This window comes from Dromiciops gliroides, chromosome 1, assembly GCF_019393635.1.
Source record: "Dromiciops gliroides isolate mDroGli1 chromosome 1, mDroGli1.pri, whole genome shotgun sequence".
Taxonomy (NCBI): domain Eukaryota; kingdom Metazoa; phylum Chordata; class Mammalia; order Microbiotheria; family Microbiotheriidae; genus Dromiciops; species Dromiciops gliroides.
This window is the reverse complement of record NC_057861.1, coordinates 192,185,915-192,212,148: the sequence shown is the minus strand read 5'-3', so window position 1 is coordinate 192,212,148 and position 26,234 is coordinate 192,185,915. Positions and strand designations below refer to the sequence as shown.

General features: G+C 37.1%; 1 protein-coding gene across 1 annotated transcript in view; it reads left to right on the top strand.

Annotated features, from left to right (window-relative positions):
- CTDP1 (CTD phosphatase subunit 1) overlaps positions 1-26,234 on the top strand; it is a 155,611-nt gene that overhangs the window by 24,830 nt on the left and 104,547 nt on the right. The window contains exons 3-8 of the mRNA XM_043978917.1: positions 30-123; positions 2,928-3,056; positions 6,120-6,270; positions 10,655-10,745; positions 14,238-14,404; positions 15,674-16,750. Coding sequence (XP_043834852.1) covers positions 30-123; positions 2,928-3,056; positions 6,120-6,270; positions 10,655-10,745; positions 14,238-14,404; positions 15,674-16,750 — 1,709 coding nt within the window. The remainder of the gene's footprint in view (positions 1-29; positions 124-2,927; positions 3,057-6,119; positions 6,271-10,654; positions 10,746-14,237; positions 14,405-15,673; positions 16,751-26,234) is intronic.

The following is a 26,234-nucleotide window of genomic DNA, read 5'->3' as shown; positions in this document are numbered from 1 at the left end:
TTTTTTCCCCCCTCAATGTCTAAACAAAGGTTACAGAGTAAGAATGGAAAACAGCAAGTGCCATTATCCACAGCAACTGTCTCCATGGTGCACAGTGTGCCAGAACTGATGGTTAGCTCTGAGGTAAGTTTTGTCACTTGGGGCAAAGATGGAAGATTTTGGAGGGTTTTTCCATACAAAAAAAGTCAGGGGAATTTCTGTTTCATGTAAGCTGGCCCAATTGGAGGGGTGGCAGGTGGGGGTGTAGAGAGGGAATATATAAAAGCACCTTTCTTTTGTTCAAAACTTTTGCATGTTATTGTTAACCGTAAATCTTTTATTTTTTTCAACCAAATTTATTATATTCATACAAAGCTGGTTGCTGGGGTATAATTCTGTTCTTTCATTTTTCTTTTTCCACTGAGCACTCTGTACTTGAATGACAGAATTATACTGAAGTATTAATAAATGGTTACATCAAGTTAATCATTGTAGGGATTTAAAAAAATTTCTTCTCTGTATTGAGTGGGAAGTAGTACATAATATTATTGTCACATTTGACTTTGTGTTCGTGTCATGATAAAATAGCTATTTCCTCTGCCTTCTTATTTTGCTTAATTTAAAATCCATTATTGGTTCAACTGTAATTCACAAATAGAATCTGCTTTAGGAATTTAAATGGCAAAGAGTAACAGTCTCTTTTTGTTAATGTTTCTGATTTTTGGAAAGTTAAGCAGCACTCTTTTGGATTATCTCAGGAGAAGGGACTTTTAAAAAATTTTTTACTTTTTAGTAATTCTGAAAGGGAGCATTCTTGTTTTCCTAGTTTATGTAATTATATTTAATTCTGTCTAGCCGCCTTATTCCAGTGTTGTCCAGCTTTTCTCATAATAGAAGGGCAGCTCCTTGAGGGTTGTATCCCAGTGTGTCACAAAGTATCTGGCATATAGTAAATGCTTAATAAAGGTACTTGTTAATTGATCAGTTTTCATTACCACTTTGTTTCTTCTGCCCTTCTCCAATATTAGTTTCCACTCTTCCCCCTTTTTAGTTCAATTTAGAATATGTTTACTAACAATTGTAATTCAAAATTTTAAAAAGTGGTATGGGATATGTTGGGAAAACAAATTTGTATATTTTATAATTTTCTCTTTACCAGATATAATTATTTTGTTGTGGGGCAATGAGGGTTAAGTGACTTGCCCAGGTCACACAGCTAGTAAGTGTCAAGTGTCTGAGGCCGGATTAGATAGAACTCAGGTACTCCTGAATCCAGGGCCAGTGCTTTATCCACTGCGCCACCTAGCTGCCCCCTAGATATAATTATTAAATGAAGATATTTGAGTTTAAGCATTAGAGTGGCGTTATTCATCTCTAGGATATTCAAAAGAGATAAAATTTCTATCACATTCTTTTGTACAGAAAGTTTTCAGTACTTAAACATTTTTTTGAACTTCTACATTTTAAAGGGAGAAGACTTGAGGGGGTGTGCGTGTGCGCGTGCACACACGCACAAGATTGAGCCAACTTTTTTTTTTTTTGGCAAGGCAAGGGGGTGACTTGCCCAGGGTCACACAGCTAGTATGTGTCAAGTATTTGAGGCCAGATTTGAACTCAGGTCCTCCTGACTCCAGGGCTGGTGCTCTATCCACTGCACCACCTAGCTGCCCCCCACTGATTAATTTTTAAAGTTCATAGGTAAAGTTCTCTCTTTGTTCGTACATCCTGGAAGAGTTTAAAGAATTTGAAGGGAACATCTCAGTGGGATTCAATGTTTTAATTTATCCTAATTAACCTGTCACTAACTCTGGTACTCAAATTTGGTCCTTGGAATAGATAAGTGGGGTTTTTTTAGGCTCATAAAAGCTGTTGCTTTATCTACCACGCCACCTTGCTGCCTGATTAAGCCAACTCTTAAGGCTAAATTCAAATCTAGCACCATAATACCTTCTAGAAAGAAATATTTATTTCTGGTTTTTTTTCCCCCTAACCTAACCTGTATTCTATTTTTATTCTCTACAAATTTTATAATGCCAAAATTTTCCTTATTGATTATGTTTCTCCATTTAGTAACTTTCTTTGATATGCTCTATGTCCTTGAAAAGCATGAAAGTCAAGAGAAAGAAAAAGGAATGGGGAAAAATAAATTAGAAAGGACATTAGATAGGTAAAAAGGAAGAGGGAAAGTCTCATGTAATAGGGAATTATGGCCTGCTAACAGGAACCACTCAGGAAGAGGGAAAGTTTCATGTAATAGGGAATTATGGCCTGCTAACAGGAACCACTCAGTGTCAGTATTTTTTGTCTCTTTTCAGTATGATATAGGTACTCATGCCACCAGTACCAGTTGCAGTCCATTGACACCTTCTCATTGTGTGTACTCGGTTTTAACTACTCCTAAATTGTCTTTTCTACTAAAAACAACTCATTTGTTATAATAGCTTGTTTCTGAAGAGAACATTTGCTCAGGAGCATGTAATATTGTCATATACTGGATGTGACTTCTTATACTTTAGTTACAATATTTGAAGTTATAAGAAACAACTCTAAGACTTTGTATATATTTTGACCTTAATCATATTTAGTAAATGCAGTTTTATTAGATGGGTTGTTCTAATAAAATATATGTACTTGGTCCAGGTTATTTTGTAATAAGGCAGCCTTGGGAATTTTTTTTTTTAGCTCTTTTTAAAAACTAGAAGCCAGCTTTCTGCTGGTGTTTGCCTGTGTTTTGTTTTGTTGTTGTTTGTTTGGTTTTGTTTGTTTGTTTTGTGCCGGGGCAGTGAGGATTAAGTGACTTTCTCAGGGTCACACATCTAGTAAGTAATAAGTGCCAGAGATCTGATTTGAATGTTTGCCTGTGTTTAAATAGGGTTGAATCTCTCTCTACTTGGCCTGAAGCCTCTTAGTTTGAGACTGATTTTGTTGTTGTTCTGTTTGTATTTTAGCAAGCTGAACAACTAGGCAGAGAAGATCAGCAGCGGCTGCACCGAAACAGAAAGCTGGTCCTCATGGTGGATTTGGATCAAACGTTAATTCATACTACGGAGCAACACTGTCAACAAATGTCAAACAAAGTAAATGATATGATACATGTAACAAATAGTTCAGTCATTGTTTTTTGTTTTATTGAAATGTGTGATATCTCTTTGGATAGATAGGATAAGGTTTTTTTTATATTTTATCATTCTTTGTTTCCATTATTTTCCTTTTTTTTTCTGTTTGTAAAACTAACTAGATCACATATATATATATATATTCAAGGCAAGGAGCATGTCTGTCTGGTTGGATTACAATGGATATATTTCAGTGCATCCAGAACTATTCACTTTATTGGAATAGACTTATATTATCACTGCATTTTTAATGCAATGACTTGAAGGTACTAAAGATAAGACAGTTCCTCTTTCATTTTAGTCAGGTAACACTTATTTTTCATGTCTATCTTGTAGAGTATTCTTAGTGTTAATTTGAGATACCAAGAAGCATATGATACAATCTTTATCTTAAGGAACTTATACTCTAGTTGAAGAAACAAGAAGCATTTAAGAATAACTAGCATGACACTGTAACAGTAAGTGAGCTAGCTTAGTCAAATAGAAATTCATAGAGACAATATTTGATCTAGGCCTTAAAGAACAGTAGGATTAAGATAGGGTAAAGCAGAAAGGTCAAAGATCTAGCACCACATGTGGCCACATCACTCTTGGGTGCCACTTGAATTGGATTAAAATGTCATTGGGAAATAGTCAACAAAAGAAATAGAAATACAGGAAAACCCAGATAACATTACATTTTCATCCTAAGGCAATAAGTGGCCCTTGTTTCTATTTCAGTATGACACCATTGGGCTTAAAGAAAGCATAGGAAAATATGAATGAAACTGAGAAGGCAGGGATGCTCAGTAAGTGGTTTACAGGCCATGAGTGCACCAGTTTGCCTGAAGCAGAGGGTTGTTGTAGATGACTAGAGGGAGTAAGTCCTGAAGAAGTAGTTTGGAGCCAGAGGACCTTTAAAGTCATTCCTAACAGGCAGAAATGGGAGAATTAGATTTTGGCTTGAGATACAGAAAAACTTCCTAATAATAGCTTTCTGAGTGGTAGTGTACAGTGCTGCCTCATTATGGGTCTTCAAGCAAAGAGTGAATCATTATGTGTAATTTAAAATTCTAAATGTGGGTTTTAATCTGTCCCCCCAGTTTTTGGGGGGAAACTGACTAAAAATCACTGATAAACAAGTGTAGGTTTTTTTAAGGGTTTATTGAAAGATAGTAAAAGAAAGAGAAAGATTGAGAACAGATTTCCTATAACCTGGCGATCCTAACCTTCTTAAACCTCCCACTCCTGAAGTTCTCAGCCATCATGCCGATGTCTCGCACCAAAAGAGGAGGAAGCCTCCCTTTAATAGATAGGAATCTAGGCCTTTCTCTCTCTCTTTACCAAATTCTTATTCTCCTTACTAAATGCTTAAAAGTCTAACACTCGTTAAAGCTTATAATTTATTGATGACCACTCATTAGATATTTTAGACAGACTAGCTAGATTTTAGCCCCTTACAATTATGTTTTGGGAATGTTGTAACAGGAATTTATAGGTCACTCATAAAGTGGGATCTGTGGCTAATGCTGAGATTGTCATTCTGAATTTGGAATTTATCCTGTAGCCACTGGCATTTTAAAGTGTCTTTAATCTGGGGAGGGTTATGTGGAAAAGTATGTTGGAGGGAGAGAAGCATGTTCTTAATCTGCAGTTGCTTAATCCATTCTGTAAAAATGATCACTTGTGTTTGCTATGTTTTGGAGTTGTTTTTTTAAATTAAAGTATTGAAGATGGTTGTAACATTTGAAGACATGTGTTTTTAATCTAAGACAAATTTAGAAATAGGTGGGTGCAAAAATACTCATGCAGTTGATATTGGCCACAATAATACTGAATAGAGTTTACCAGGAAAATAATTATGTCTCTAGTTAAATGGCCAACTATGAAACTGTTTGCCTTTAGTAGGCAGCAGTAGTTTTAAAATAACAAAGTTATACACATATCACAAATTAGCACAATTATGTCTTCAAAGATTTTTAAAAGGCTTTTTGAGGAAAAAAGCTAGATATAGTAAAAGTTGGTTAATTTCACACTAAGTCTTTATAGACTTAATAGACCTTGTTTGTAATCATTTAAATTGGTCTGGGCTGAAGTTTGCCCAGTTTTAATTATAATGAATTAGTTAATGTCATAAACGGAATTGTGAAGAACAATTCTACTTAACTTTGGAGAACTATTAACATATTAATAATTCTCATGAAAACATGATAATAATGCTAGTCACCTAAGTCTTAAATACCTATTAAAGCTGGCCTTGTAAGACCTCTTTCTAGATGCTTTACATCTTTTTTTTTTTAGTTAAAGTTTAATTTCTTTAAAAAATATTTTATAGTTAGAGCTTTAATAAATTAAACTTTCTCAATTAGTAAACTTTACTGTACATAATTGTATCATTGGAACTTTTCATCCCAAAAGCAAACACACATTCTATGTATGTACAGCCATTACAACTGCCAGTCCTTTTGTTGTTCAGTATTTGGTAAGTACATTTATCAGTTTATTCAGGTATCATGTGAGTCAGGTCTTACTTGTTTGAAATAATTATCATATGAAGAAAGCAACTACCTTTATAGAAAATTTTTTAGGGAAACTTATTTTAATGATTATACAAAACAATAATAAGGATTAAGAACTCTGGAACTTAAATAATCACACCATTGCATATCTGAAGAAGGGAAGGGGAGAGAGAGTTCAAAAGTAGAGCAAATTGTTACATGCCTAACAGATATTTTGGCATGATACTTGCTTATTATTTATGATGTTTATTTTTGAAAACATTTATAAGGACTCTTTTAAACCATATCATGGGCAATTAGTAAATAAATAGTAAATAGGCCAAGCCAATAATTTGGCCCATTGCAACCAATAATTTGGAAGTTCTAACATTATGTTCCATTGAGAACAAATGGGATCCAACTCAAGCTGCATGTTAAAGGTATTGTATCTGAGAATACTGATAAAAAAATTAATAATAATGAGTTATTAGCCTGTCATTTCTTGAAGTAATTTGTTCCTTCATTAGTTTTTCTTCTTTCCTCTTAGGGTATATTTCATTTTCAGTTAGGCCGAGGTGAACCTATGCTACACACTCGTTTACGTCCTCATTGCAAGGAATTCCTAGAAAAGATTGCCAAACTGTACGAATTGCATGTTTTCACTTTTGGTAGTCGGCTTTATGCACATACAATTGCAGGTAAGCAGTGTGATTAAGAAGCTCTGAAACATTTTTCTTAATTTGATATAATGGGGTGATGATGATGATGATACCTTTAACTAGGATGTGGACCATTAGAATTATGGCTAACAGGGACTTGAGTGGTACTTAGTCCAGTCCCCTCATTTTACATGCAGGAGTGGTAGTGACTCGCCCAAAGTCACAGTATCAGCTGAGATTTGAAGCTAGGTCTTTGACAGTAAATCTATTACTTTTTGTATTACATTATGCAGTCTCTTGATTTGTTATCATTCTTCAAATACTATAGAAGTGCCTTGAGTTCTATAAGGATCAAGTTAGTAGATTAAAATTAAAGCTTTTTTTTTTTTTAACTTTCTTGAACTGTGTTGGTTTAAACCTTATGATACATAACCAGAGTGTCTAGGAGGCCATCAGATCCCTTACTCTCTTTTATTATATGTTATTTTTAGTAACAGCACTCGGCTTCCAGTTAGATCCAGGGTGTCCCAAAAGTATTTGTGCAGTATTAAACTCTTAAAGCTTAAAGATGCAGATTGCATGAAGACTTTGGGACACTGTATAATATAAGGATCAGTCTCAGGTTGGAATAGCTAGTTTGACAAGTTACCGCAGTTACTACTCATTATATTTTTGGCCTGAATGCCTATCTTTCTGTTCCTTTTGGACCTCGGGGCCATAATCTTGTTTATTTACCACAATACTGGCAGGGTAGAAATCTTGAGTGTACAAATATGTTTTTCTGTTTTCTTTAGTTGGAAAATAATTTTAGAACTATACTGAAGGATGTTTTGGAAGAGGTTTTTTTTATCACCTTGTAGTGAGCACTTACGTAGTACTTCCTTCTGTGAAATAAGCCCATTTTACTTGATGCCAGGCAGGCCAGTAGGTGGATCTCTAAGGCTGAATATTTTATATTTTTTGTGATTGATTAGACAAGTGTCATTTGGGATTGAATTTTTTTAGTCACCTCATGGGACATGTAAAATAAGTTATTTTAGCTTTAGCAGTGCTGACCACTTGATGGCAGTGTTGGTCATAGAAATGATTTATGAGAAAATTTTTTTTATTTTAGTTCATTGTATGGAATTGAGGTCAAAGTTAAAGGGCATTCATCTATTTTTAGAAAAAAATCATTAAATATGTCTGTTTTATAAGTTTCAAGAAAGGGACTAGACACAGCTCTTGATATATGCCTTCCCCTTCAGTCTATAACATTCTTTTGTTATTAATGCAATGTAGAAGTATAAACAGAATCTTGATTCAGAATTTGATAATTGTTTTTCCTACTGAGTGTTTCATACTGTAACTTTTGTAGGCAGTCTCCTAGTTTTGTAAAAAGACTCTTAATTTAAGTGGTTTGCTTTAAAAAAATTAAAATATATTTACTTTTAAGAGTATTTAAAATCTTTTTATGATTGAATTAATTTTAGTCCCCTTCTTAATATATATATGGTTTTTATACCTTCATAGGCTCAAATTTAGCTCAGCCACAAAGGCATGTATCTTTGGGATCCAATTCCACTCGAGACCTCCTAAGGTTGCCTAGAACCTAGAGCTCATTTGGCCTCCTGGGGCTGTCCAGGCTGTGAGTATTCTACTCTGGAATGACCAGAATTAACAGGCCTGAATTTAGTAGCTTTGCTGGAGTTGGGTTGAGGGGAATGGTAAGCAAGATATTGCTAGAAGCATTCATTAGGCTCTTCATTAGTTCATCACTTGGGAGAAGTAGAGTTAACATTCCCTTAGAAAATACTTGCTTTTAAAAAAGAGATTTTTTTTTTACACTCTAATCTAGAAATTCTACTGTAAGAGAAAATGAGTTGCCCAGTGGCTAAACTTTTAAAAACTATAAAAATGTGTATAAATTGAAGGACATTTGCTTACACACTCATGTTTTCAGCGTTTCTGGAATGAAAGGAACATGGTTCTAAATGATGTATCACAGAATCTCAGCTTCGAAGTGACCTATTATTGGGCCATCAAGTCCAACCAGTACCTGAAAAGCCTTTGAGAGCTAAGCTAGGTTCTAGAAATACTGAGACAAAGTGAAACACAGTTCCTGCCTTCATATTCTAACAGTGTATGCATGTATATAGATGATTATAAAAAGCATACAAGACAGATTTGAGATAACCCTAGAAGGGAGCAGAGATTATGATGACATCATCAGCTGGGGGGACCAAAAAAGGCTTAATGTAGTAGGTAGTACCTGAGCTGAGTCTTGAAGGAAACTAGAAATTCCAAGAGGAAGAGAAAAAGGGTTTATATTTGATCATCAGAACTAATGGAGACCCTGGAATTTACTGAAGGGAGAGTGACCCTTTTAGGAAAACAACAGTTCTGGTATTGGTTAGGCTAGATGACCACCCAAGCCGCTTCTAAACCTGAGATTGTGATAAAGCATATGGAACCACATACCTTTTATTCTAGAAATTTGAGAACTTGACAACTGGGCCTTTATTTTTTATTCATTTAAGGCTTTATTTAAAGTTTAGCCACTGGGTGGCTCATTTGCTCTTACAATGGAATAACTATTTCTTGATTAGAGTGGGGGAAAAAAACCCCACTTTAATCTCCTCTTTAAAAAGCAAATATTATCCGTCAATGGAATGTTAACTTCTTATTTTCCCCATGTGATGAGCTGGGAAAAGGCCCAGTGAATGTATCGAGTAGTCACTTGCTCCCCTTCCCTGATCCCCATTCTTCAAAAAGCTATTTAATTCTATCCTGTTAATTCTTAAGTTCTTCCAGAGCAGATTACTTACAGCCTGGGTAGCCCCAGGAGGCCAGGTGAATTCAGAAGGTTTAGGCTGGACAAGCTTGGGAGGTCCCGAGTGGAATTGAATCCCAAAGATAAATACCTTTGTGACTGAGCTGGATTTCAGCACGATTGTAGAGATGACAACCAAAAAAGAGGTATCATGTATCTCCATTTAGTTTTAAGTGAAACTATTTTCTATCTTTTTACATTTTTAGTATGAACAATTGGTTATAATTTGGAAGTCTTTTAGACTTCTGTGTAGTAATAGCTGGCTTTTATTTAGTACTTTTAGTTTTTAACAAAACACTTTGTAGGCGTTCTTATTTGATCCTCTCAACAACCCTATGAAGGATAGGTTCCATCAGCATTATCCTCATTTTTATAGATGAAGAATCTGAGTTTCAGAGAGGTTAATTGGCTTACCCAGGATCACACAGCAAGTATGTATCAGTGACAGAGTTTGACCCTGTCTTCCTGACTCTTTAATTCCAATATTACATTTACTGCACCACATCGTGAAAATAATTTCCTAGAAAATATAGTTGAGTTAATGTGTAAAATTGAGCAAAATCTGATAGGATCATAGATTGAGTTAAAGGAACCTTTAGAAGACGTCTAGTCCAACTCCTTCATTTTACAAATAAGGAAACTGAGTCCCAGAGAGGCCAGGTGACATTGCCAAGGTTACATAATTAGTAAGTGTAGAGCTAGGATTTACATCCAGGTCCCTTGGCAGTGAATCTGATGCTTTTTTCACTCTACCATATTGCTAATGAATTATAATCTTAGGTTAATCTGTACATTACACATTCATTTGTGAAAGCTCTTTAGCCTTCAGTAATGACATGGTTAATAAAGTATGGTGAAGGATATGGTTTCTGTCAGTAGGGACTTTCTTGGTTTTGTCTTTAAACTTTGAAATCAGAAGGGCAACTTGATAAAGAGCTTTAGACTGCAAGTCAGACAACCTGAGTTTGAGTCCCAGCTCTGCTGTTAGTGGTGTTATCTTGGGCAAGTTAATATCATTGAGCCTCAGTTTCGTTCTCTTTATAATGGGATTAATACACAATCTGCCTTTTTCACAGGGTTGTTGAGAGGCACAAATGAAATAACTTATGTCATTGTTGTCTCCTCTAATAGAATACAGGATCTTTGAGGAACAAGAACTGTTTCACTTTTGTTGTTGTAAGCCCCAGAAGAGCACTTAGTTATTGTAGGTACTTATAAATGCCTATTGATTGATTGATTGAATTGAGGTTCAGAGAGGTTAAAGGACTTACCCAATCTTACCCAGTAAATATTTACCCAGTAATATTTATCCATTAATAAATGGTAATGCTGTAAAATTTTGTTAGATGTTTGTTATATGTGTGAGGATTGTTATCAAGATGATCAGTTTTCTGACACATACACACATATGTGTGTGTGTGTGTGTGTTTAAAACTGAAAAATGAGAAATCCTATTTAGTGACAGTCTGAAAGTACATGTAACATTTCTTTTCACCATAATGCTTTTTGTCCGTGACATTACAAAGGAAACTTAGGTTTTACTCTATGCAAAATACTACATAAAATAAAACTTAGAACTATTTTAACTTGGCCTTTTTTCTCTTTCAAAAGGTTTTTTAGACCCTGAAAAGAAGCTTTTTTCTCATCGAATATTATCAAGAGATGAGTGTATTGACCCATTCTCTAAAACAGGGAATCTTAGGTATGTATGTGATTGTGATGTACATAGTTGTGGTCTTTACTTTAGAATTTCTTTTTTTCTCTGAGGACAGAATATTATTTGGTTGCCACTGTAGAATTTTCATTTTAAGAAACAGGATTATGGTTCCATTTAATCCCTCCCTTCCCATTCACTTATTAAAACTTATTTAACTTTTAAAAAGAAGTAATAACTTAGTATTCTGATGGGGGAACAACTTATTTATTCTTGCTGTTAGTACTTAAGCCATGGTACTCTTGTAGTGGATTTTTAAAAAAAAATTCTATTCAAATCTTTGTATTCTCAATTTCCTCAAAAACAGGCCTAGTAATACTACCAAGCTCATCTCAGTGTTGTTAGTAAAGTGCTTTGTAAACCTTAAAACATTATATAAATGAATTCCATATTTCAAGACATCTTTAGTCTTTGTCTTTTGCTTTTCCCCTTCTCTTTTGTCTCTTCCCAAAGGCCCCTCTGGAACCCCTGGTGGTGGTCATGGGTGAGAGCTCATTGCAGTGTTTCTATAGTTCTGTGGAATAGTTTTCTGAGAGGGGCAGTTTATGTAGATTTCTGTGTATTCTGCTCTATATTCCCAATTCTAAGAATATTTTTGTTCATTTTAGAGTCCTAGGAACAGTGCAAGTGGATGATATTTGAAGACTAAGATGTGAGGGTCAGATGTTGGAGAATAGAGAACAGTGAGGGTTTGTGGGAACATTGAAGCCCCGGAAGGGGATGTTAACCGATGGGAATGGGCACTAATGGATAGAAGTAGATGAGGAAGAGGTTGTAGGAGAAGAAAAGGACAGAGAGTCTGGACAAATATAAACCCTACAAGTTTGACCCTAAATAGATGAACAAAGCCACTTTTCTTTGGGGGGGGGGGCGCAATGGGGTTTAAGTGACTTGCCCACGGTCACACAGCTAGTGTTAAGTATCTGAGGCCAGATTTGAACTCAGGTCCTCCCGAATCCAGTGCTTTATCCACTGCGCCATCTAGCTGCCTCTTATACCATAAAGGTGGCTACCAGTTTTTTGTTTGTTTTTGTTTTTTTGGTGAGGCAGTTTGGGTTAAGTAACTTGCCTAGGGTTACAGAGCTAGTAAGTGTTAAGTGTCTGAGGCAGGATTTGAACTTGGGTCCTCCTGACTCCAGGGCCCAGTGCTCTATCCACTGCGCCACCTAGCTGTTCTCACCACTTTTCTAAGGTACTGATTTTAAATTTTCTATATTTGTAGGTAAGCTCTATGACTTTCATTTTCTAAGGAACTCTTAGGTTAGCTAGCAGTAGCTTACAGAATCATCAGTTACGTTATCCACTGCTTCATCCCACATCCATCTTTTTATTTTTCTTCTCCATGCCTTGAGTTTACTCTTGCTTCTGTCTGCTCCTACTTAACCATGTTTCCTACAAGAGTTCTTTGTTTGTATAGAAGTTGGGTTGTTTTTGTTGTTGTTGTTTTTTGTATTCTAGGTAATGTTGCTTATTCCCTAAACAGTATTTGAGGTTCTGAATCAAAAATAACCTTTGTACCCTCATCAGAAATTTCTTGTTTTTTCCTTAAATATTGACATTAGGTGGAGCCTTATGAATAATGTCAATACTTATCCCCTTGCCCTGCCCTGATTTACAAATAGACAGACCCATTTAAGTTGCCCTTCCTTAAGCTTTCCTACTTTACAGTAAAAAAAAAAAATAGACAAGTCAACAGGCATTTATTAAGCCCTTACTATGTGCCAGGCACTATGCAAAGTGCTGAGGATACCAAGACTAGTAAAAAGAAGGTTCCTGCCCTCAAGGGGCTTGTATTCTAGTGAAAGAAATGCACATGCCAAAGGGAGCTGAAAGACCAGAAGAGCAATGTGGCATGGGGGGGTGCAAGGTGAAGGCATTTACTCAGGGGATGTTGCTGATGTTTGGAATGTCAGAAGCACAGCCAGGAGGAAAAAGGAGGTTAGGTAGCCTGGGTCCCTCTTTAAAATGGAGGAGGACGGTTCCAGTATGAGAAAGGCCCCAGGCACTGAGGGAAATGACAAGGTGAGACTTCATTGAAGTATGATATTGTAGTCTGGAAACGCAGAAGCACAGGTCACATATATAAAAGAGATTAAAAATTCCCTCTAATTTGTTACCATAAATGATCTTAGAATAGATTCTCTAATTAGTGCCTATTTATTTCAGTGACATGTTTCCTTCTTAGGAGGAAGTTCTCCTGGAGTCAATCAATAAACATTCATTAACTGCCTACTATATACCAAGCACTATGCTAAATACTGGAGGCACTGTTCAAATCTGGCCTCAAATAGTTACTTTGTGACCCTGGGCCAATCACTCAACCTCTGTTTGCCTCATTTTCCTTAACTGTGAAATGAGGGAACTTGCAGCACCTACTTCACAGGGTTGTGGTAATAAGGATAAAATGATGTTTGTAAAGTGCTCATCACAGTGTTTGGCACATAGTAGGTGCTGCATAAAACCTTATTCCCTTTATTTCCCTGCTGAGTGAATTTAGGTAGGCATTCTTCTAAAACTTTGTTTACCTTGCGTCAGAAGCCAAAACCTATTGGAACTAGGGATATAAAGAGGGAGAAGAGATGTGTCCTGTATCAGGGTTGCTAAGTTAGTGCTGCAGTTAAAAACTAAATTCTGTATTCATTAACATCTATTGTAAATGTATACTCTTATGATAGACAATTTGTGATTATTGTTCAAATGCCTATTTTAAGAATTAAATTCATTTTGAAACAAAAATATTTTCTCTCCCACCCACTTTTCTCTCTCCCCATTGAAAAAGAAAACCCTTGTCACAAATATGCATAGTTGAGCAAAGCTAGTTCCTGCACTGGTTATATCAAAAAAAAATATATATATATATATATATATATATGTGGTTTTTTTGTACCCCGAGGCTATTATCTCTCTGTCAGGAGATGAGTAGCCTGTTTCATCAGGGCTCTTCTGGAATTGTGGTTGGTCATTGCACTGATCAGATTGGAATGCCTGTTTTAAGGCTGGCAAAACTTTCAATAGAAACATGACCACAGTGAGGGAAAAGATGATCAAGCACTTTGTTTTTTAAGGTAGGCAACTAGAATCTTTTTCCTTTCTTAGAAGTTTAAAAGCATTGGGGGAATTTTCAGATTTTCAAAAAAGAAATTAAGGAAATTGGCTCTTTTATAATGAACAGAAAAGAGGGCTCTTGGGTGACAGAGTGCTAAATTATTCAGAAAGGGACTATTTATTGATAGTATTGTTTCTCAGCCATCTCAATAATATGTATATGTATGTACATACATACACACATATATGTATATATATACACATATAGATATTTATATGTAATATAGATATACATCTATTTGTTTATATATGTATGTATGTGGAGAAAAACAAAGAAACCTCCCTATTGACCAAAAGTAAAAGATTAATATAAATGTCAACCCAATTGATTTTTTAAATTGTGCTAATAGTACTCAGAAACATTTTTCCTTTTAGAAATCTTTTCCCGTGTGGAGATTCAATGGTTTGCATTATTGATGACCGAGAAGATGTCTGGAAGTTTGCGCCCAATTTGATAACTGTAAAGAAATATGTATACTTTCAGGGCATAGGAGATATTAATGCACCCCCTGGATCCAGGGAAATTCAAATGAAAAAGAAAGGTAGGTAACAAGTGACATTTCACCAAAAAGTTGCAAGTTAACATTTTGCTTTATAATCCTATATGCTTATGTTATGGGCTATATGTCTACTTTCAGTGATAGAAAATTCAGTACTGCTTATTTATGGTATTAGAGGACGATTTTGAAGTTAAGTTGGTGGTGTCTAATTCTACTTTTAGTTTTCTTTTTTTTTTAGTGAGGCAATTGGGGTTAAGTGACTTGCCCAGGGTCACACAGCTAGTAAGTGTCAAGTGTCTGAGGCCAGATTTGAACTCAGGTATTCCTGAATCCGGGGCTGGTGCTCCATCCACTGTGCCACCTAGCTGCTCCTTTTAGTTTTCTACTAGTAATTCACATTAAAAAAAAAAAAAAGCTGAGTACTGTCATTTTTCTCTGGTGTGTAGATTTGTCCCCGCTGTTTCTTAAGGAGAGAAAGAGTATGACAGAGTGAGGAGAAAACGAGATTTGGAGTCAGATCAATTATGATCAGTGTTAATCAGAGCACACCCAATCCTTGATTTGTTGATGTACTGATACTCCTTAAAAGGCACTATTATTTATATCTTAATATTCAAAATAGCTATAGTCCAGGAAATTAACTGCCACTCTTGGCTACAGAATTAAGTTTGGGACAAGGTAGGTGCATCTTGGGACTCTTTTCTAAGAAGTTTGAGTAGACAGAATCCCTAGCCTAAGCTAAAAGATCATCTGGACTTTGAGCCAAACTTCCTTCCTTCCTTCCTTTCTTTCTTTCTGGTGGGGCAGTAAGGGTTAAGTGACTTGCCCAGGGTCATACAGCTGGTAAGTATCAAGTGTGAGGTCTGATTTGAACTCAGGTCCTCCTGAATCCAAGGCTGCACCACCTAGCTTCCCCCAAGCTAAACTTCCTTTAAAAAAAATTCATCATCAAAAATATGATCAGATATTCCTTACTATAAGACAAGTGAAGATTTTGAATGCTTATATCTTTTGCTTTTATTCTGTTCACATAATATTTTGTGAAACACAACAGGAACTTATCAAGTATTATGCCTTAGTACTACTCTTTAATGTTAGTGCAATTTTCAAACTACCTAATTAAAGTTCTGGAACACGTTGGGTGACTATAACAACTTAAACAATAAGGGATCATCACTCAGCTCTTTTATTAAATATATAGTATGTGAATGAGAGAATTGGTATGGGAGGGGAAGCTGCTTTAGATAAAGTAATTTATTATGGCCTTTTTTAATTATGGGAACTTTTTTTCTCTTTTATATGCATACACAGTAAATCATTCTTCTAAAACAGCTGAAATCTCAGAACAGACCACATCCCTGAAAGATGCTGAAGATGGAAAGAATGTTTCTGGTGTAGAAGAACAGAGTAATGGCCTTGGAAAATCCACAAAGGAATTGAATGGTAGTAAGATTGTACACAGTGAATCCTCTAAATGGTGTTTAAGTTCTAGTGATAAAACAAATGAGAGACCTTCCTTTCCTGGCCCCACTGATCATATAACAGATGCTACTAGCAGTAATGATTTGATAACTGCCAAGGAATCTCAGATTTCTTCAGAACAGGATGATAGAACATTATCAGACAAACATCCTGGCCAAAGCAATGCAGGTAATGATTTGGACTTTGAACTCTCTAGTGACAGTGAAAGTAACAGTGAATTAGATGGTCACAAATCTGCTTCCTCTTCTGCATCTGATAGTGAAAATGAGGAGAAGAGAAGCTGGAAGAAATCAAAAGCTCTCCAAGAAGAGACTTCTCAACAACAGGATGGCACAGACACAAGTGGGGAGAAAACGGTTGGAGTCAATCATTCCACAGAGTCTGGACCTAGCGTCCATCTTCATGGCAAAGTCAGTGACCTTGAAGTACCAGAAGAAAGTGAACAGGATGGCCTTTGTGATCTGGGAAATGGCTGTGCAGACAAGAAAGAAGCAGAGACAGAATCCCAGAATAGTGAACAATCTGGGATTACAGTGGGTGAATCTTTAGATCAGAGCATGGAAGAAGAGGAGGAAGAGGAAGAAGATAATGATGAAGATGATCATCTCATCTACCTTGAAGAGATCCTTGTTCGAGTACATAATGATTATTACACAAAGTATGATAAATACCTGAATAAGGAGATCCAGGAAGCACCTGATATACGGAAAATAGTACCAGAACTGAAAAGTAAGGTGTTGGCAGATGTTACCATAATATTTAGTGGGGTGTGTCCAACAAATTTTCCAATAGAAAGGACACGTGAACATTATCATGCAACAGCACTTGGAGCTAAGATCAATAAGAATTTGATATTGAATGCAGATGATCCCAACAAAGCAACTCACCTTATTGCAGCAAGGGCTGGTAAGTAGTTGAAATTTGTTGGACTGATAATATCAGGTTTTACTGGACTTTGCAACCATATTTTCTTTTGGATCTAGGTTTTTCAGAACACTTAAGGTGGTGAATATTTCTATATTGGCTTCTCTCTCCTTAATTATCAGACTGTCAGTATTCATTTTAAGGTTAGTCTGTATTTCTTTGACATTGAAATACCAAATGAATTTCCCAGGTCATTACATTTCAGGAGAGAATAAATTGATCATTTATAAAAAAATCCAAACCTGTTTACTTTTAAAAAATCTTCTGCCTAGTCCACACTTCCACAGATATTTATTAAGCAATTATAATGTGCTAGGTATACAATTAAAATGACAGTCTGTACCCACAAAGAGCTTGCATTTTAATGTAAGATAACTTATTGTCCTTCATATGAATAAGTCAACAAAAGAAAATGAGTAGTGTTGGCAGGACATAAACTTAAAAACCCTTTTTAGGCATATGAAGTCGAACACCTTGAGCATGTAACGATGGTAGTTGGGGCCATTGATTAAAATGCTTCCCAAACTTTGTGAGTTCTGAAAGACAGATGCAAAATTTTGACAAGACTGAACCCATATGTGATGTCCTGATAGTATTGATGGGGAGACTTAATGTTTCTCTTCTTCTTTTATTACCCCTCTCCCTCCAACTACCTGAAGAATAAATTGAGGAGTTTGCTCTAATTAGTGTGTATTTTTTTTTGGTTGTTTCTTTACAACTTTTTTTTCTCTAATGCTCAAGGCATATATGAAGCCAAGAACAGATTAATAACATGTCAGAAGTGCATTTACATGGATTATTTCATTTCTGTTCCTGCCATTCACCACTCATATTGTTTGAAACCTTGATTTCAGGTGTAGCATATTTTAAAATACTAATTAAGTGGAATTTGAAGTCTTTGTACTTAGTCAAAAAAGAGAGGAAAGGATTCTTTATAGTTGTTTTTGTCTTGTTGAAATACTCAGCTTGTTTTAAAAGGGGCCGGTTTGATGATGGAGCATCGAATATTAAATATTTACTACATACCACACACTAACTTGTTGAACACATCTCTCTCTCTTTTTTTTAATTAACCTCAAGGAGCTTAAATTCTGATTGGGGAGAAGAGACTACTAATGCATGTGAAACAGAAATCAATATAGAACAATATATAACTAAGTGCTAAAAGTGGATATCACAAGAGAATGAAATTAATCAAGCAGTTAGGTTAGATTAGGCTTTCAAGGAAGAATTGGAAATTGAGTTGCACCTTTTGAAGTATCAGTGGTTAAGATTAGTATAGGTGGAATAGAAAGAGTAGGGATTTCCAGGTGATGGGGCGACTTGCCTGAAAATATAAGAACAAAAAGAAGTTTGTTTCAAAATTTGTGTGCTCTAAATTGTTTTTTTTTTTATTGACATACTCTGGCTTGGCCAACTGATATCTTGAAGGGCCTAGGCTAATCACAAAATTTGTTTTTGCTTTAATAAAACTTATGGGCCTTCGGAACAAGAATGCCTCAGTATCAGTCAGTGAGAGAGCATATATTTAGTGCTTGCTGTGTGCCAGGCATTATGCCAAGTCCATGGGATAGAAAGGCAAAACATAGTACCTAAAGAGCTCACGTTCTAATGGGAGAGACAACATGCAAATAACTAGGACATTCAAGGTTATATATAGTTTAAATGGAAGACAGTTCTGAAGAAATGCAGTGGCAATGGGAGGAGATAAGATTGGCCTCTTTTCAGATAGTGAGAGTTTTGAAGGAAACCAGAAGGCTAAGATGAGGAGGGGAGAAGATTCTAGGCATGGAGAAGAGCCACTACCACCTTGTTTACTTGAGGCTGGGAGACTCACCAGAATGCTATTGCAATCACTTTGAAGTGATGAGGGCTTGCATCATGGTGGCAGCTACGTAAGTGGGGAGAGGGGGACAAATATTGATGTTGTCAAGGTTGAAACAAAAAGATGACAGCAGATTGGGGATGTGCAGGGAGTGCAAATGAAGATTAATGGATAATACCAAGGCCTGTGAGCCTGGATGACTGAGAAAGGATGGTGGTACCCTCCACAGTAATGGGAAAGTCAAGAAGAGAGGTGGGTTTGAGGATAAAAGACACTGAATTCTGGTTTGGATATATTAAATCTGAGATTTCCAGAAGATAGTAATGCCAGATTGGAAGGCAAGGGAGAGGTTAGAGCAGGATCTATATCTCTGGCAATCTTATCCATAGAGATGATAATGAAACTCATGGTGGCTAATGAGATCACCAAGCAAGATCATACAGATGGGAAAGGAGAAAAGAAGAGGTGCCAGGACAGAACCTTCAGAGATACTCACAGTTAATAAGCATGACTTGGATGGGAGCCCACAAGGGAAACTAAAAATTTATACAGGTAGGAGGAGAATCAGGATAGTAGTAGTGACTTGAAAACTTAGAAGATGGTTATGCAGGTGAAGAGGGCAACTGACATTGTCAAAGACTGAAGAGTGATCCAGAAGGAGAGGATGGAAAAAAGGTTTGGCAAGATCATTAGCCTCACTATTAAGCTGCTTGTTGCTTGTGCACCAACTCATCTCCTTTCCTAGGTTCCTGAATATCTTGTGCCTCACTTTTCTGACTTACAGTTGCCTAAGCTCTCTCCCTGAATTCTACACTTAATGCCTGCTATGACCTCTGATAGCTTCCTAACCTATCAAGCTTTGCTTTTGTATGTAGCTTTGATCCTGCTCGCACCCAAGTTTTAACGCTGACATATTCCTTCACTTTGAATTTATGATCTAATTTTAGTCACCCTCTCTGCTTTGCTAATCAACTACCTTGTTCCTCCAGACCTTACCTGTTCCTGTATCCTCTTCTAATTTTGGGTTCTCAGTCTTGCCTTAGTTCCTCTTTTTGTATTCTTTACCCATTCCTTCTATCCTCTGACTATTTGGGTTCATTGTACAGTGAGGAAGCTGGACTCACTCAAGCTAGGGTATAAAAATGTTGGTAAATAATTGGAAGTTTGGGTGGAATAAGATTGAGGGAGTGGCAGTCAGAAAAATAGGGTACCATTGAAGGCTTTTGAGCACATTAATGGTATGAATAAAAGATTTAAAATTTTAAATTAAAAAAAATTAATCTGATAGCAATAGATAGGAATGGTTGGGTGCAAGGGAGCCTAGAATTAGGCTAGGAGGCTTTTGCAATAATCTGTGTGACAAAAACTGGATTGAAGCTAACAGTGGGAAGGGAGAAGGCTCAGGTAAAAAGCAAAAGATGTTTCAAAGAAGGAGTGTCAAGTATTTTGTGACTGACTAGTTAAGAAGGATGGAAAGATTTTGATTTCCAGGATTTGTGATTGGGAAGATGGTTTTGACAACTGAAAAAGAGAAGAGAGTTGCCGGAGGGGAATGAATGAATTTGGTATTGCACATATTGAGGGCGATCACACATCATCCAAATAGAATGTTTCAGAAGACAGTTGGAAATTCAAGTTAGAAATTTAATGGAGAGAGAGATCAGTGTCCAAGGCCATAGACACTTGAACTGATGAGCTCTCCATGGAAGGGAGTGTAAAGAGAAAAGATCATAAGTCCAAGGCCTGAGTTTTAGGGAAATGAACACAACTAACCATGAAGAGGAAGAGAAACTGTCCAAGGGGCAAAAAACCCTGATGTTTTAGAGCAAGTCTTCTTAACATGGAGTCTGTGTCCTTCCTTCCTTCCCTTTGCCTCTCCATCCCTCCCCTCCCTTTATATTTTGATAAATATCTCAATATAATTGGCTTCTTTTATAATTCTATTTTATTTTGTGCATTTAAAAATATGATCCTATGAAGAGCTCCACAGGCTTATCAGGCTACCATGACACAAAAAAGAGTGATAACTTCTGTTTTAGAAGTAGATTTATGATTTAGTAGTAGAGGAAGAATTTCAAGATATCCAGTACAGCAAAGAAATCAAGGAAAAATAGGAACAAAAATCTAATCCCATAAGCTTTTTTTTTTTTTTTGCAGGGCAATGGGGGTTAAGTGACTTGCCCAGGGTCACACAGCTAGTAAGTGTCAAGTGTCTGAGGCCGGATTTGAACTCAGGTACTCCTGAATCCAGGGCCGGTGCTCTATCCACTGCACCACCTAGCGCCCCCCCCCCCCAATAAGCTTTTAATAATTCCATTTGGATAATGTGTGATCATTCTTAATATATACAAAGTCAGGAACCCCCAACCCCCCCACCCCCACCCCCAGCTAACTTTCTCTTTTTGTCAGTTGTCATAATCATCTTCCAAATCACAAATCCCCAAAGTAAGAATTTTTACATCCTTAATAATCTAGTCATTCAGAACATCCTTGGGATTTTTCCTTTGAAATCTACTAGGCACTGTGCTAAGCACTAGAGATATAATTAATAAAAAAGAGAATCCTTGCTCTCAAGGACCTTACAGTCTAAGAGGAACAACAACACAAAAGGAGATGGAAAAGTAAGTGTGTGTGTGTGTAGGGGGGTGGGGTGGGGCTGATACCATAGGGTGCCCAGCACTGAGGCATCTTGTTCCATGGACTTGAAACTGGACAGGAGAGCAGAGTGGAATATGCTGAGATTCCCAGCTTCCTCCTATTAATCCCTGTCATTTTTCCCTTTGCCCTGTTATCTCTCCTCTTTTCCTCCTGAAGATAGCACACCCTTTGCTTAATATCTCTCAAGGAATACACTCCTTTTTCTCTTTCTAAACCCTTTCTCTCCCATTATCACTTAACAAGTTTTTTTTCTTTGAAATTCATTCTATTTGATTATATCACCTAGTTCAAGTGCATGTTGCTGCCCTAATCAACTACTCTGATACTCTTCCCACATTGCTCAGTTGTTTAAGTATTTGGCTTAAAGCTATTTCCTTTGAAATCTTTAGTGAGTCCAGAAAAAAAATGCCATTATCGTCTAGATTTTTTTTTTAAAGCATTGCTTTGTGATCTTTTTTTCCATTTTTTCTGAATCTTCCTTTTAGAAATTATGAGTGAGTAGCTTTGAGGTGTATCAGATCCAAATAAAGATTTCTTTTGTTTGTACTTGGTCAGAGCCAGGCATTCTTTTATAGTACATACAACATAGCAATAGAAGAGCCCAAATGTGGTCATTCTACTATTAACACCAGTGACAGAAAATTATAAAAATGCTTCTTTGTTCCATTTGTCCTCATTGCCCTGCTTTTATTTACAAAGGCTTGGAATAATATGGCTTAGCTTTACAGTAAAATTTCTACAGGTTTATTTTCCCTTCCATTTTTTTTTCACTATTTTGAGGCAACTTTCTCTTGCTTGGGGACAAGGCAGTAGAGTACCAGGAGTTCCAGCACAGGTGGCAGTTGAGTTAATGACAAGCCAATAGCAGCAATCAGGAGAACAGATGAGTGAGCTAGAAGGAACCAGAGGTAGTACAGATAATGTTCAAAGAAGACATAGTCTCGAAATCTGATTGGACAATGAACAGGGTCTAAGAGGAAGCCTGACAGGGGGAATGGTCCGGGTAGGAGGCTGCAAGGGTTTCTTTAGTTCTAGGTGTTACTAGTTGATGTTGGTAAAGAAAACTCGTTCAAGTTTTCTCCCTCCAGAGCTCTGTGTTGTCTGACTCTTAACGCTTCCCCTTGGGAGTCTGAATAGATCTCAAGGAAGCCTGTGAACTTTGGTGGGAGACAGATTACAACATTGTTTCAATATAATCTGTTTTCCTTATGATCCTGTCTTTTATTTTAAGCATTTAAAAACAGTATTCGGAGGAGTTCATAGACTTTACCAGATTGTCCTAAGGGTCTCTGCTCTAAACTTACCTGACCTCCTCCTGTCAGTGGAAAAACTAGTATTTCCAAAAGCTTTTCTAATCTCCCTGCAATTTGTAGAGGGGAAGATGTCATTATTCTCCCTGGGATCTTCTGGGGCTTTGCACCTTGAGATTGATCCATCCAGTGTTATTCCTGTTAAGTGCTGAAAAGAACCTAGAGTGAAAATCATTGAGTGTTATGAGGAGTTAATTATGGAGCAATTGTTAGAGCCAAGCCATTTTCCTGAGAGGGTCTTCCACCATTAATTAGAATACTTAATCCACTCTTGCTATTGCCAATTGTCATTGAAGGATGGGAATAGAGGACTTTAGATGGTGCAGTAGATTGAATGCTAGTCCTAGAATCTGGAAGACCTGAGTTCAGGTCTAGCCTGGGGCACTTATTAGTTATGTAAGTCATTTAACCACACTGTTTGCTTCACTTTCCTTCATCTAAAAAAACGGAATTGAAGTGACACCTCCTAGGTTGTTGTGAGGGTCAAATGAAATATTTGTAAAGTGCCTTGCAAACTTTAAAGAAGAATTCTGAAGAACCCCTATCCTAAACCCCCACCAATTTCCCCCATAACATAAATACTAGCTGTTGTTAGCTAATAATAGTGGTGGTGATGATAATGAAGACTACAGTGATGATCCAAGTGGTTTTCCTGTGGGTTCTTACAGGCATCTAGTCCACAGAATTGAACTTAACCACCTGACATCATGCCTGAAATAAGGGCCATCAAACTTCTTATGTAATGGTGTGGGAGTTCTTGAACAGTCCTATATGTTCTCTGCTACTAGGCTCTTAGGACATAATCAGTCAATCATAAAGCCCTTATGTGCTAGGCACTATCCCAGATGTTGGGGATACCAAAAAAAAAAACACCAAAAATGTGCTCCCCACCCTTCAGGAGCTCACATTCTAATGGGTTAACAATACACAGACAAAAAAAAAAATAAAAATAAATAAACAAAAGGGGCAGCCAGGTGGCTCAGTGGATAGAGCACCGGCCCTGGAGTCAGGAGTACCTGAGTTCAAATCCGTCCTCAGACACTTAACACTTACTAGCTGTGTGACCCTGGGCAAGTCACTTAACCCCAATTGCCTCACTAAAAAATAAAATAAAATAAAAATAAACAATACACAGACAACTGTATGCCTACAATATTCATACAGTGTAAGTGGAAGATAATCCTAGAGAGAAGGCACCAGTAATGTGTGTGGGGGAGGGTTGAGGAAGGTAGAACAGGGAAAGACTTCTGGCAGAAAGTGGGATTTAAGCTGAATCTTGAAGGAAGCCAGTCACAAGTGAAGAGAGAATACATCCCAACTTTAGGGGACAGGCATTGAAAAATCATGTAGTTGGCAGACTTTCATTTTGAGGTAACAGCCAGAATAGTCGTGTTGCTAGAGAAAAGTATAAGATGACTGGAAAAATAGGAAAAGGCTGGGTTATAAAGAGCTTTAAAAGACAAACGAGGATTTTATGTTTGATCCTGGAGGAAATAATAGGGAGCCCCTGGAATTTGAATAGGAAGGGATGCGGTCACACCTGCGCTTTAGGAACATCACTTTGGCAGCTAAGTGGAAGATAGACTAGAGCGGTGAAGAGACTTGAGGCAGAAGTCTATTGCAATAGTCTGGGCATAAGGAATTAGAAATCTGTGCCAGGATGATGTCCAAGCGAGTGGAGGGGAGGAGACAAACAGGAGCAATGTTGTAAAGGTAAAAATGATAAGGATGACACCAAGTTGCAAGCCTGAATGACAGGAAGGATGGTGGTTCTCTTGTCATTAATTTGGAAATTTGGGAAAACTTCATTAATATCCCTCGAGACTCCAGTGGGAGGACAAACCTCTGCCAGTGGAACAGTCTGCTAAGCCAGCCCCCTCTCAAAGCCTCTTTTTAAATCCCCTAAGAACTTTATCAGTGCCATTGTTGGTGCTGCAGGTTTGAGTGGATGTGGTCAGAGTGGAAATGCATGTAGCAGTAGTCCATGCATTGCTTCAAACCCTTTAAGCATCAGCCTCCTAAATTTCCTTGACCTACAGTCAAGAAGATCTGACTGGAGTCAGATTCAAATCCTTACTCTTGACATTTAGTAACTAGATAACCATGGGTAAATTAATTAACCTCTCAGCTTCTGTTTATTTGATAATCTGTAGAGACTGTTATACTTGTAGTCAAAGGTTGTTAAATTACAATGAGATAATGCTTTGCAAACCTTAATGTGCTATGTCAGTATCAGATATTGTATTAACATCTTCATTCTCTCAGCCATCCACAGGAGTGGTCATAGTTTAGATTTTACCATTACATATAACTACTACATTAATGATCCTGAATTCTGAAATTCCCTTAAATGAGCATAACCTCTTGTCTTTTCATCTCTCCCTCAGTTGAACTCCTCTTAAACCTATTTGTCTTCACTGTCAGCTCTAAATAATCCATCTCTCTTTTTAGCCCCACCAACACCCTTGCTTTACTTCATTTTCCTTCCCTGTTTAAGCCTTTAAACTATATACTGTCCTTTCTTTTGAAACTTTACCTCCTTATCTTGTCACAGTTCAGTTTACCAAACCTTAACGCCAGATTACCCCCTTTATCCTTCCTCCTCTACTCCTTTTTCCATGCTGGTAGAAGTCTTATATTCCTGCTGACTAAGAGGTTTGATCTAGAGAAAGAAAGAGTGAGAGTAAATGGCCTTCTGTATTCCAGTTATGAAGAAGGAGGCCCTCCTTGCCAAGTCTAGCCCCTGTCCTTCTACCCTGATTTCATCCCTTCCTGCTTCCTCCAAGAACTTGCCCCTTCAGTCAGTTCCCTCTCACCCTTATTCCATTCATATCTGTTCCCTCCTTCCCTGTGGCCTACAGTCATGCCTCTTCTCCCTGCACCTCTCATCCTTTAAATTCCTTCTGTTTCCCTTGTGATGACCTCAAGCCAGCATCTTGTATCTTTTCTCTATTTTTTAAACTCCTACAAAACTATTTATACTCATATTTACCACTCATGTCAAAGCCTCTCACTAATGTATCAACCTCTTGCAGTCTGTCTTCTGACCCTTCTACTTATGCAACTGTCCCCCAAGGTTATCAGTCATCTCCTAACTATGGAATGTAAGGACCTTTTCTCAGTCCTTATCCTTCTAAATTTCTCTGCATCTTTTGAAATGGACCCTCATCCTCTCTTCCTAGATACTCTTTTCCTTTGGCTTCTGTGACATCTCTTTGTCTTGGTTCTTCACCTACCTGCCTGACTACTCCTTAGTCTCTTTTGGTAATCTCATCTCCTTCAATGGGTTAAATTCTCTTCTGTACTATGATAACTTTCAGATCTCTATTTCTAGTCCTTATCTCTTTCCCGAATTCCATTCTTACCTTGCCAGTTGTCTGCATCTCATCTTCACATGATATCTAATATGGAGCTTTAATTATTTGGTCTCCTACATCCACCCCTCCTCCCAACTTTCTTTTTTCTATTGATAGCTCCACTGTGATGCTGATGGTGCTATCACTCAGCATTTATATAGCACTTAGGGTTTGCAAAGCACTCTACAGATATTATCTCATTTGATCTTCACAGCAACCCTAGGAGGTAATGCTATTATTATCCTCATTTTATGGATAGGAAACTGAGACAAGCCGAGGTTAAGTGATTTGTCAAGGATCACAAATCCTAACTAGTA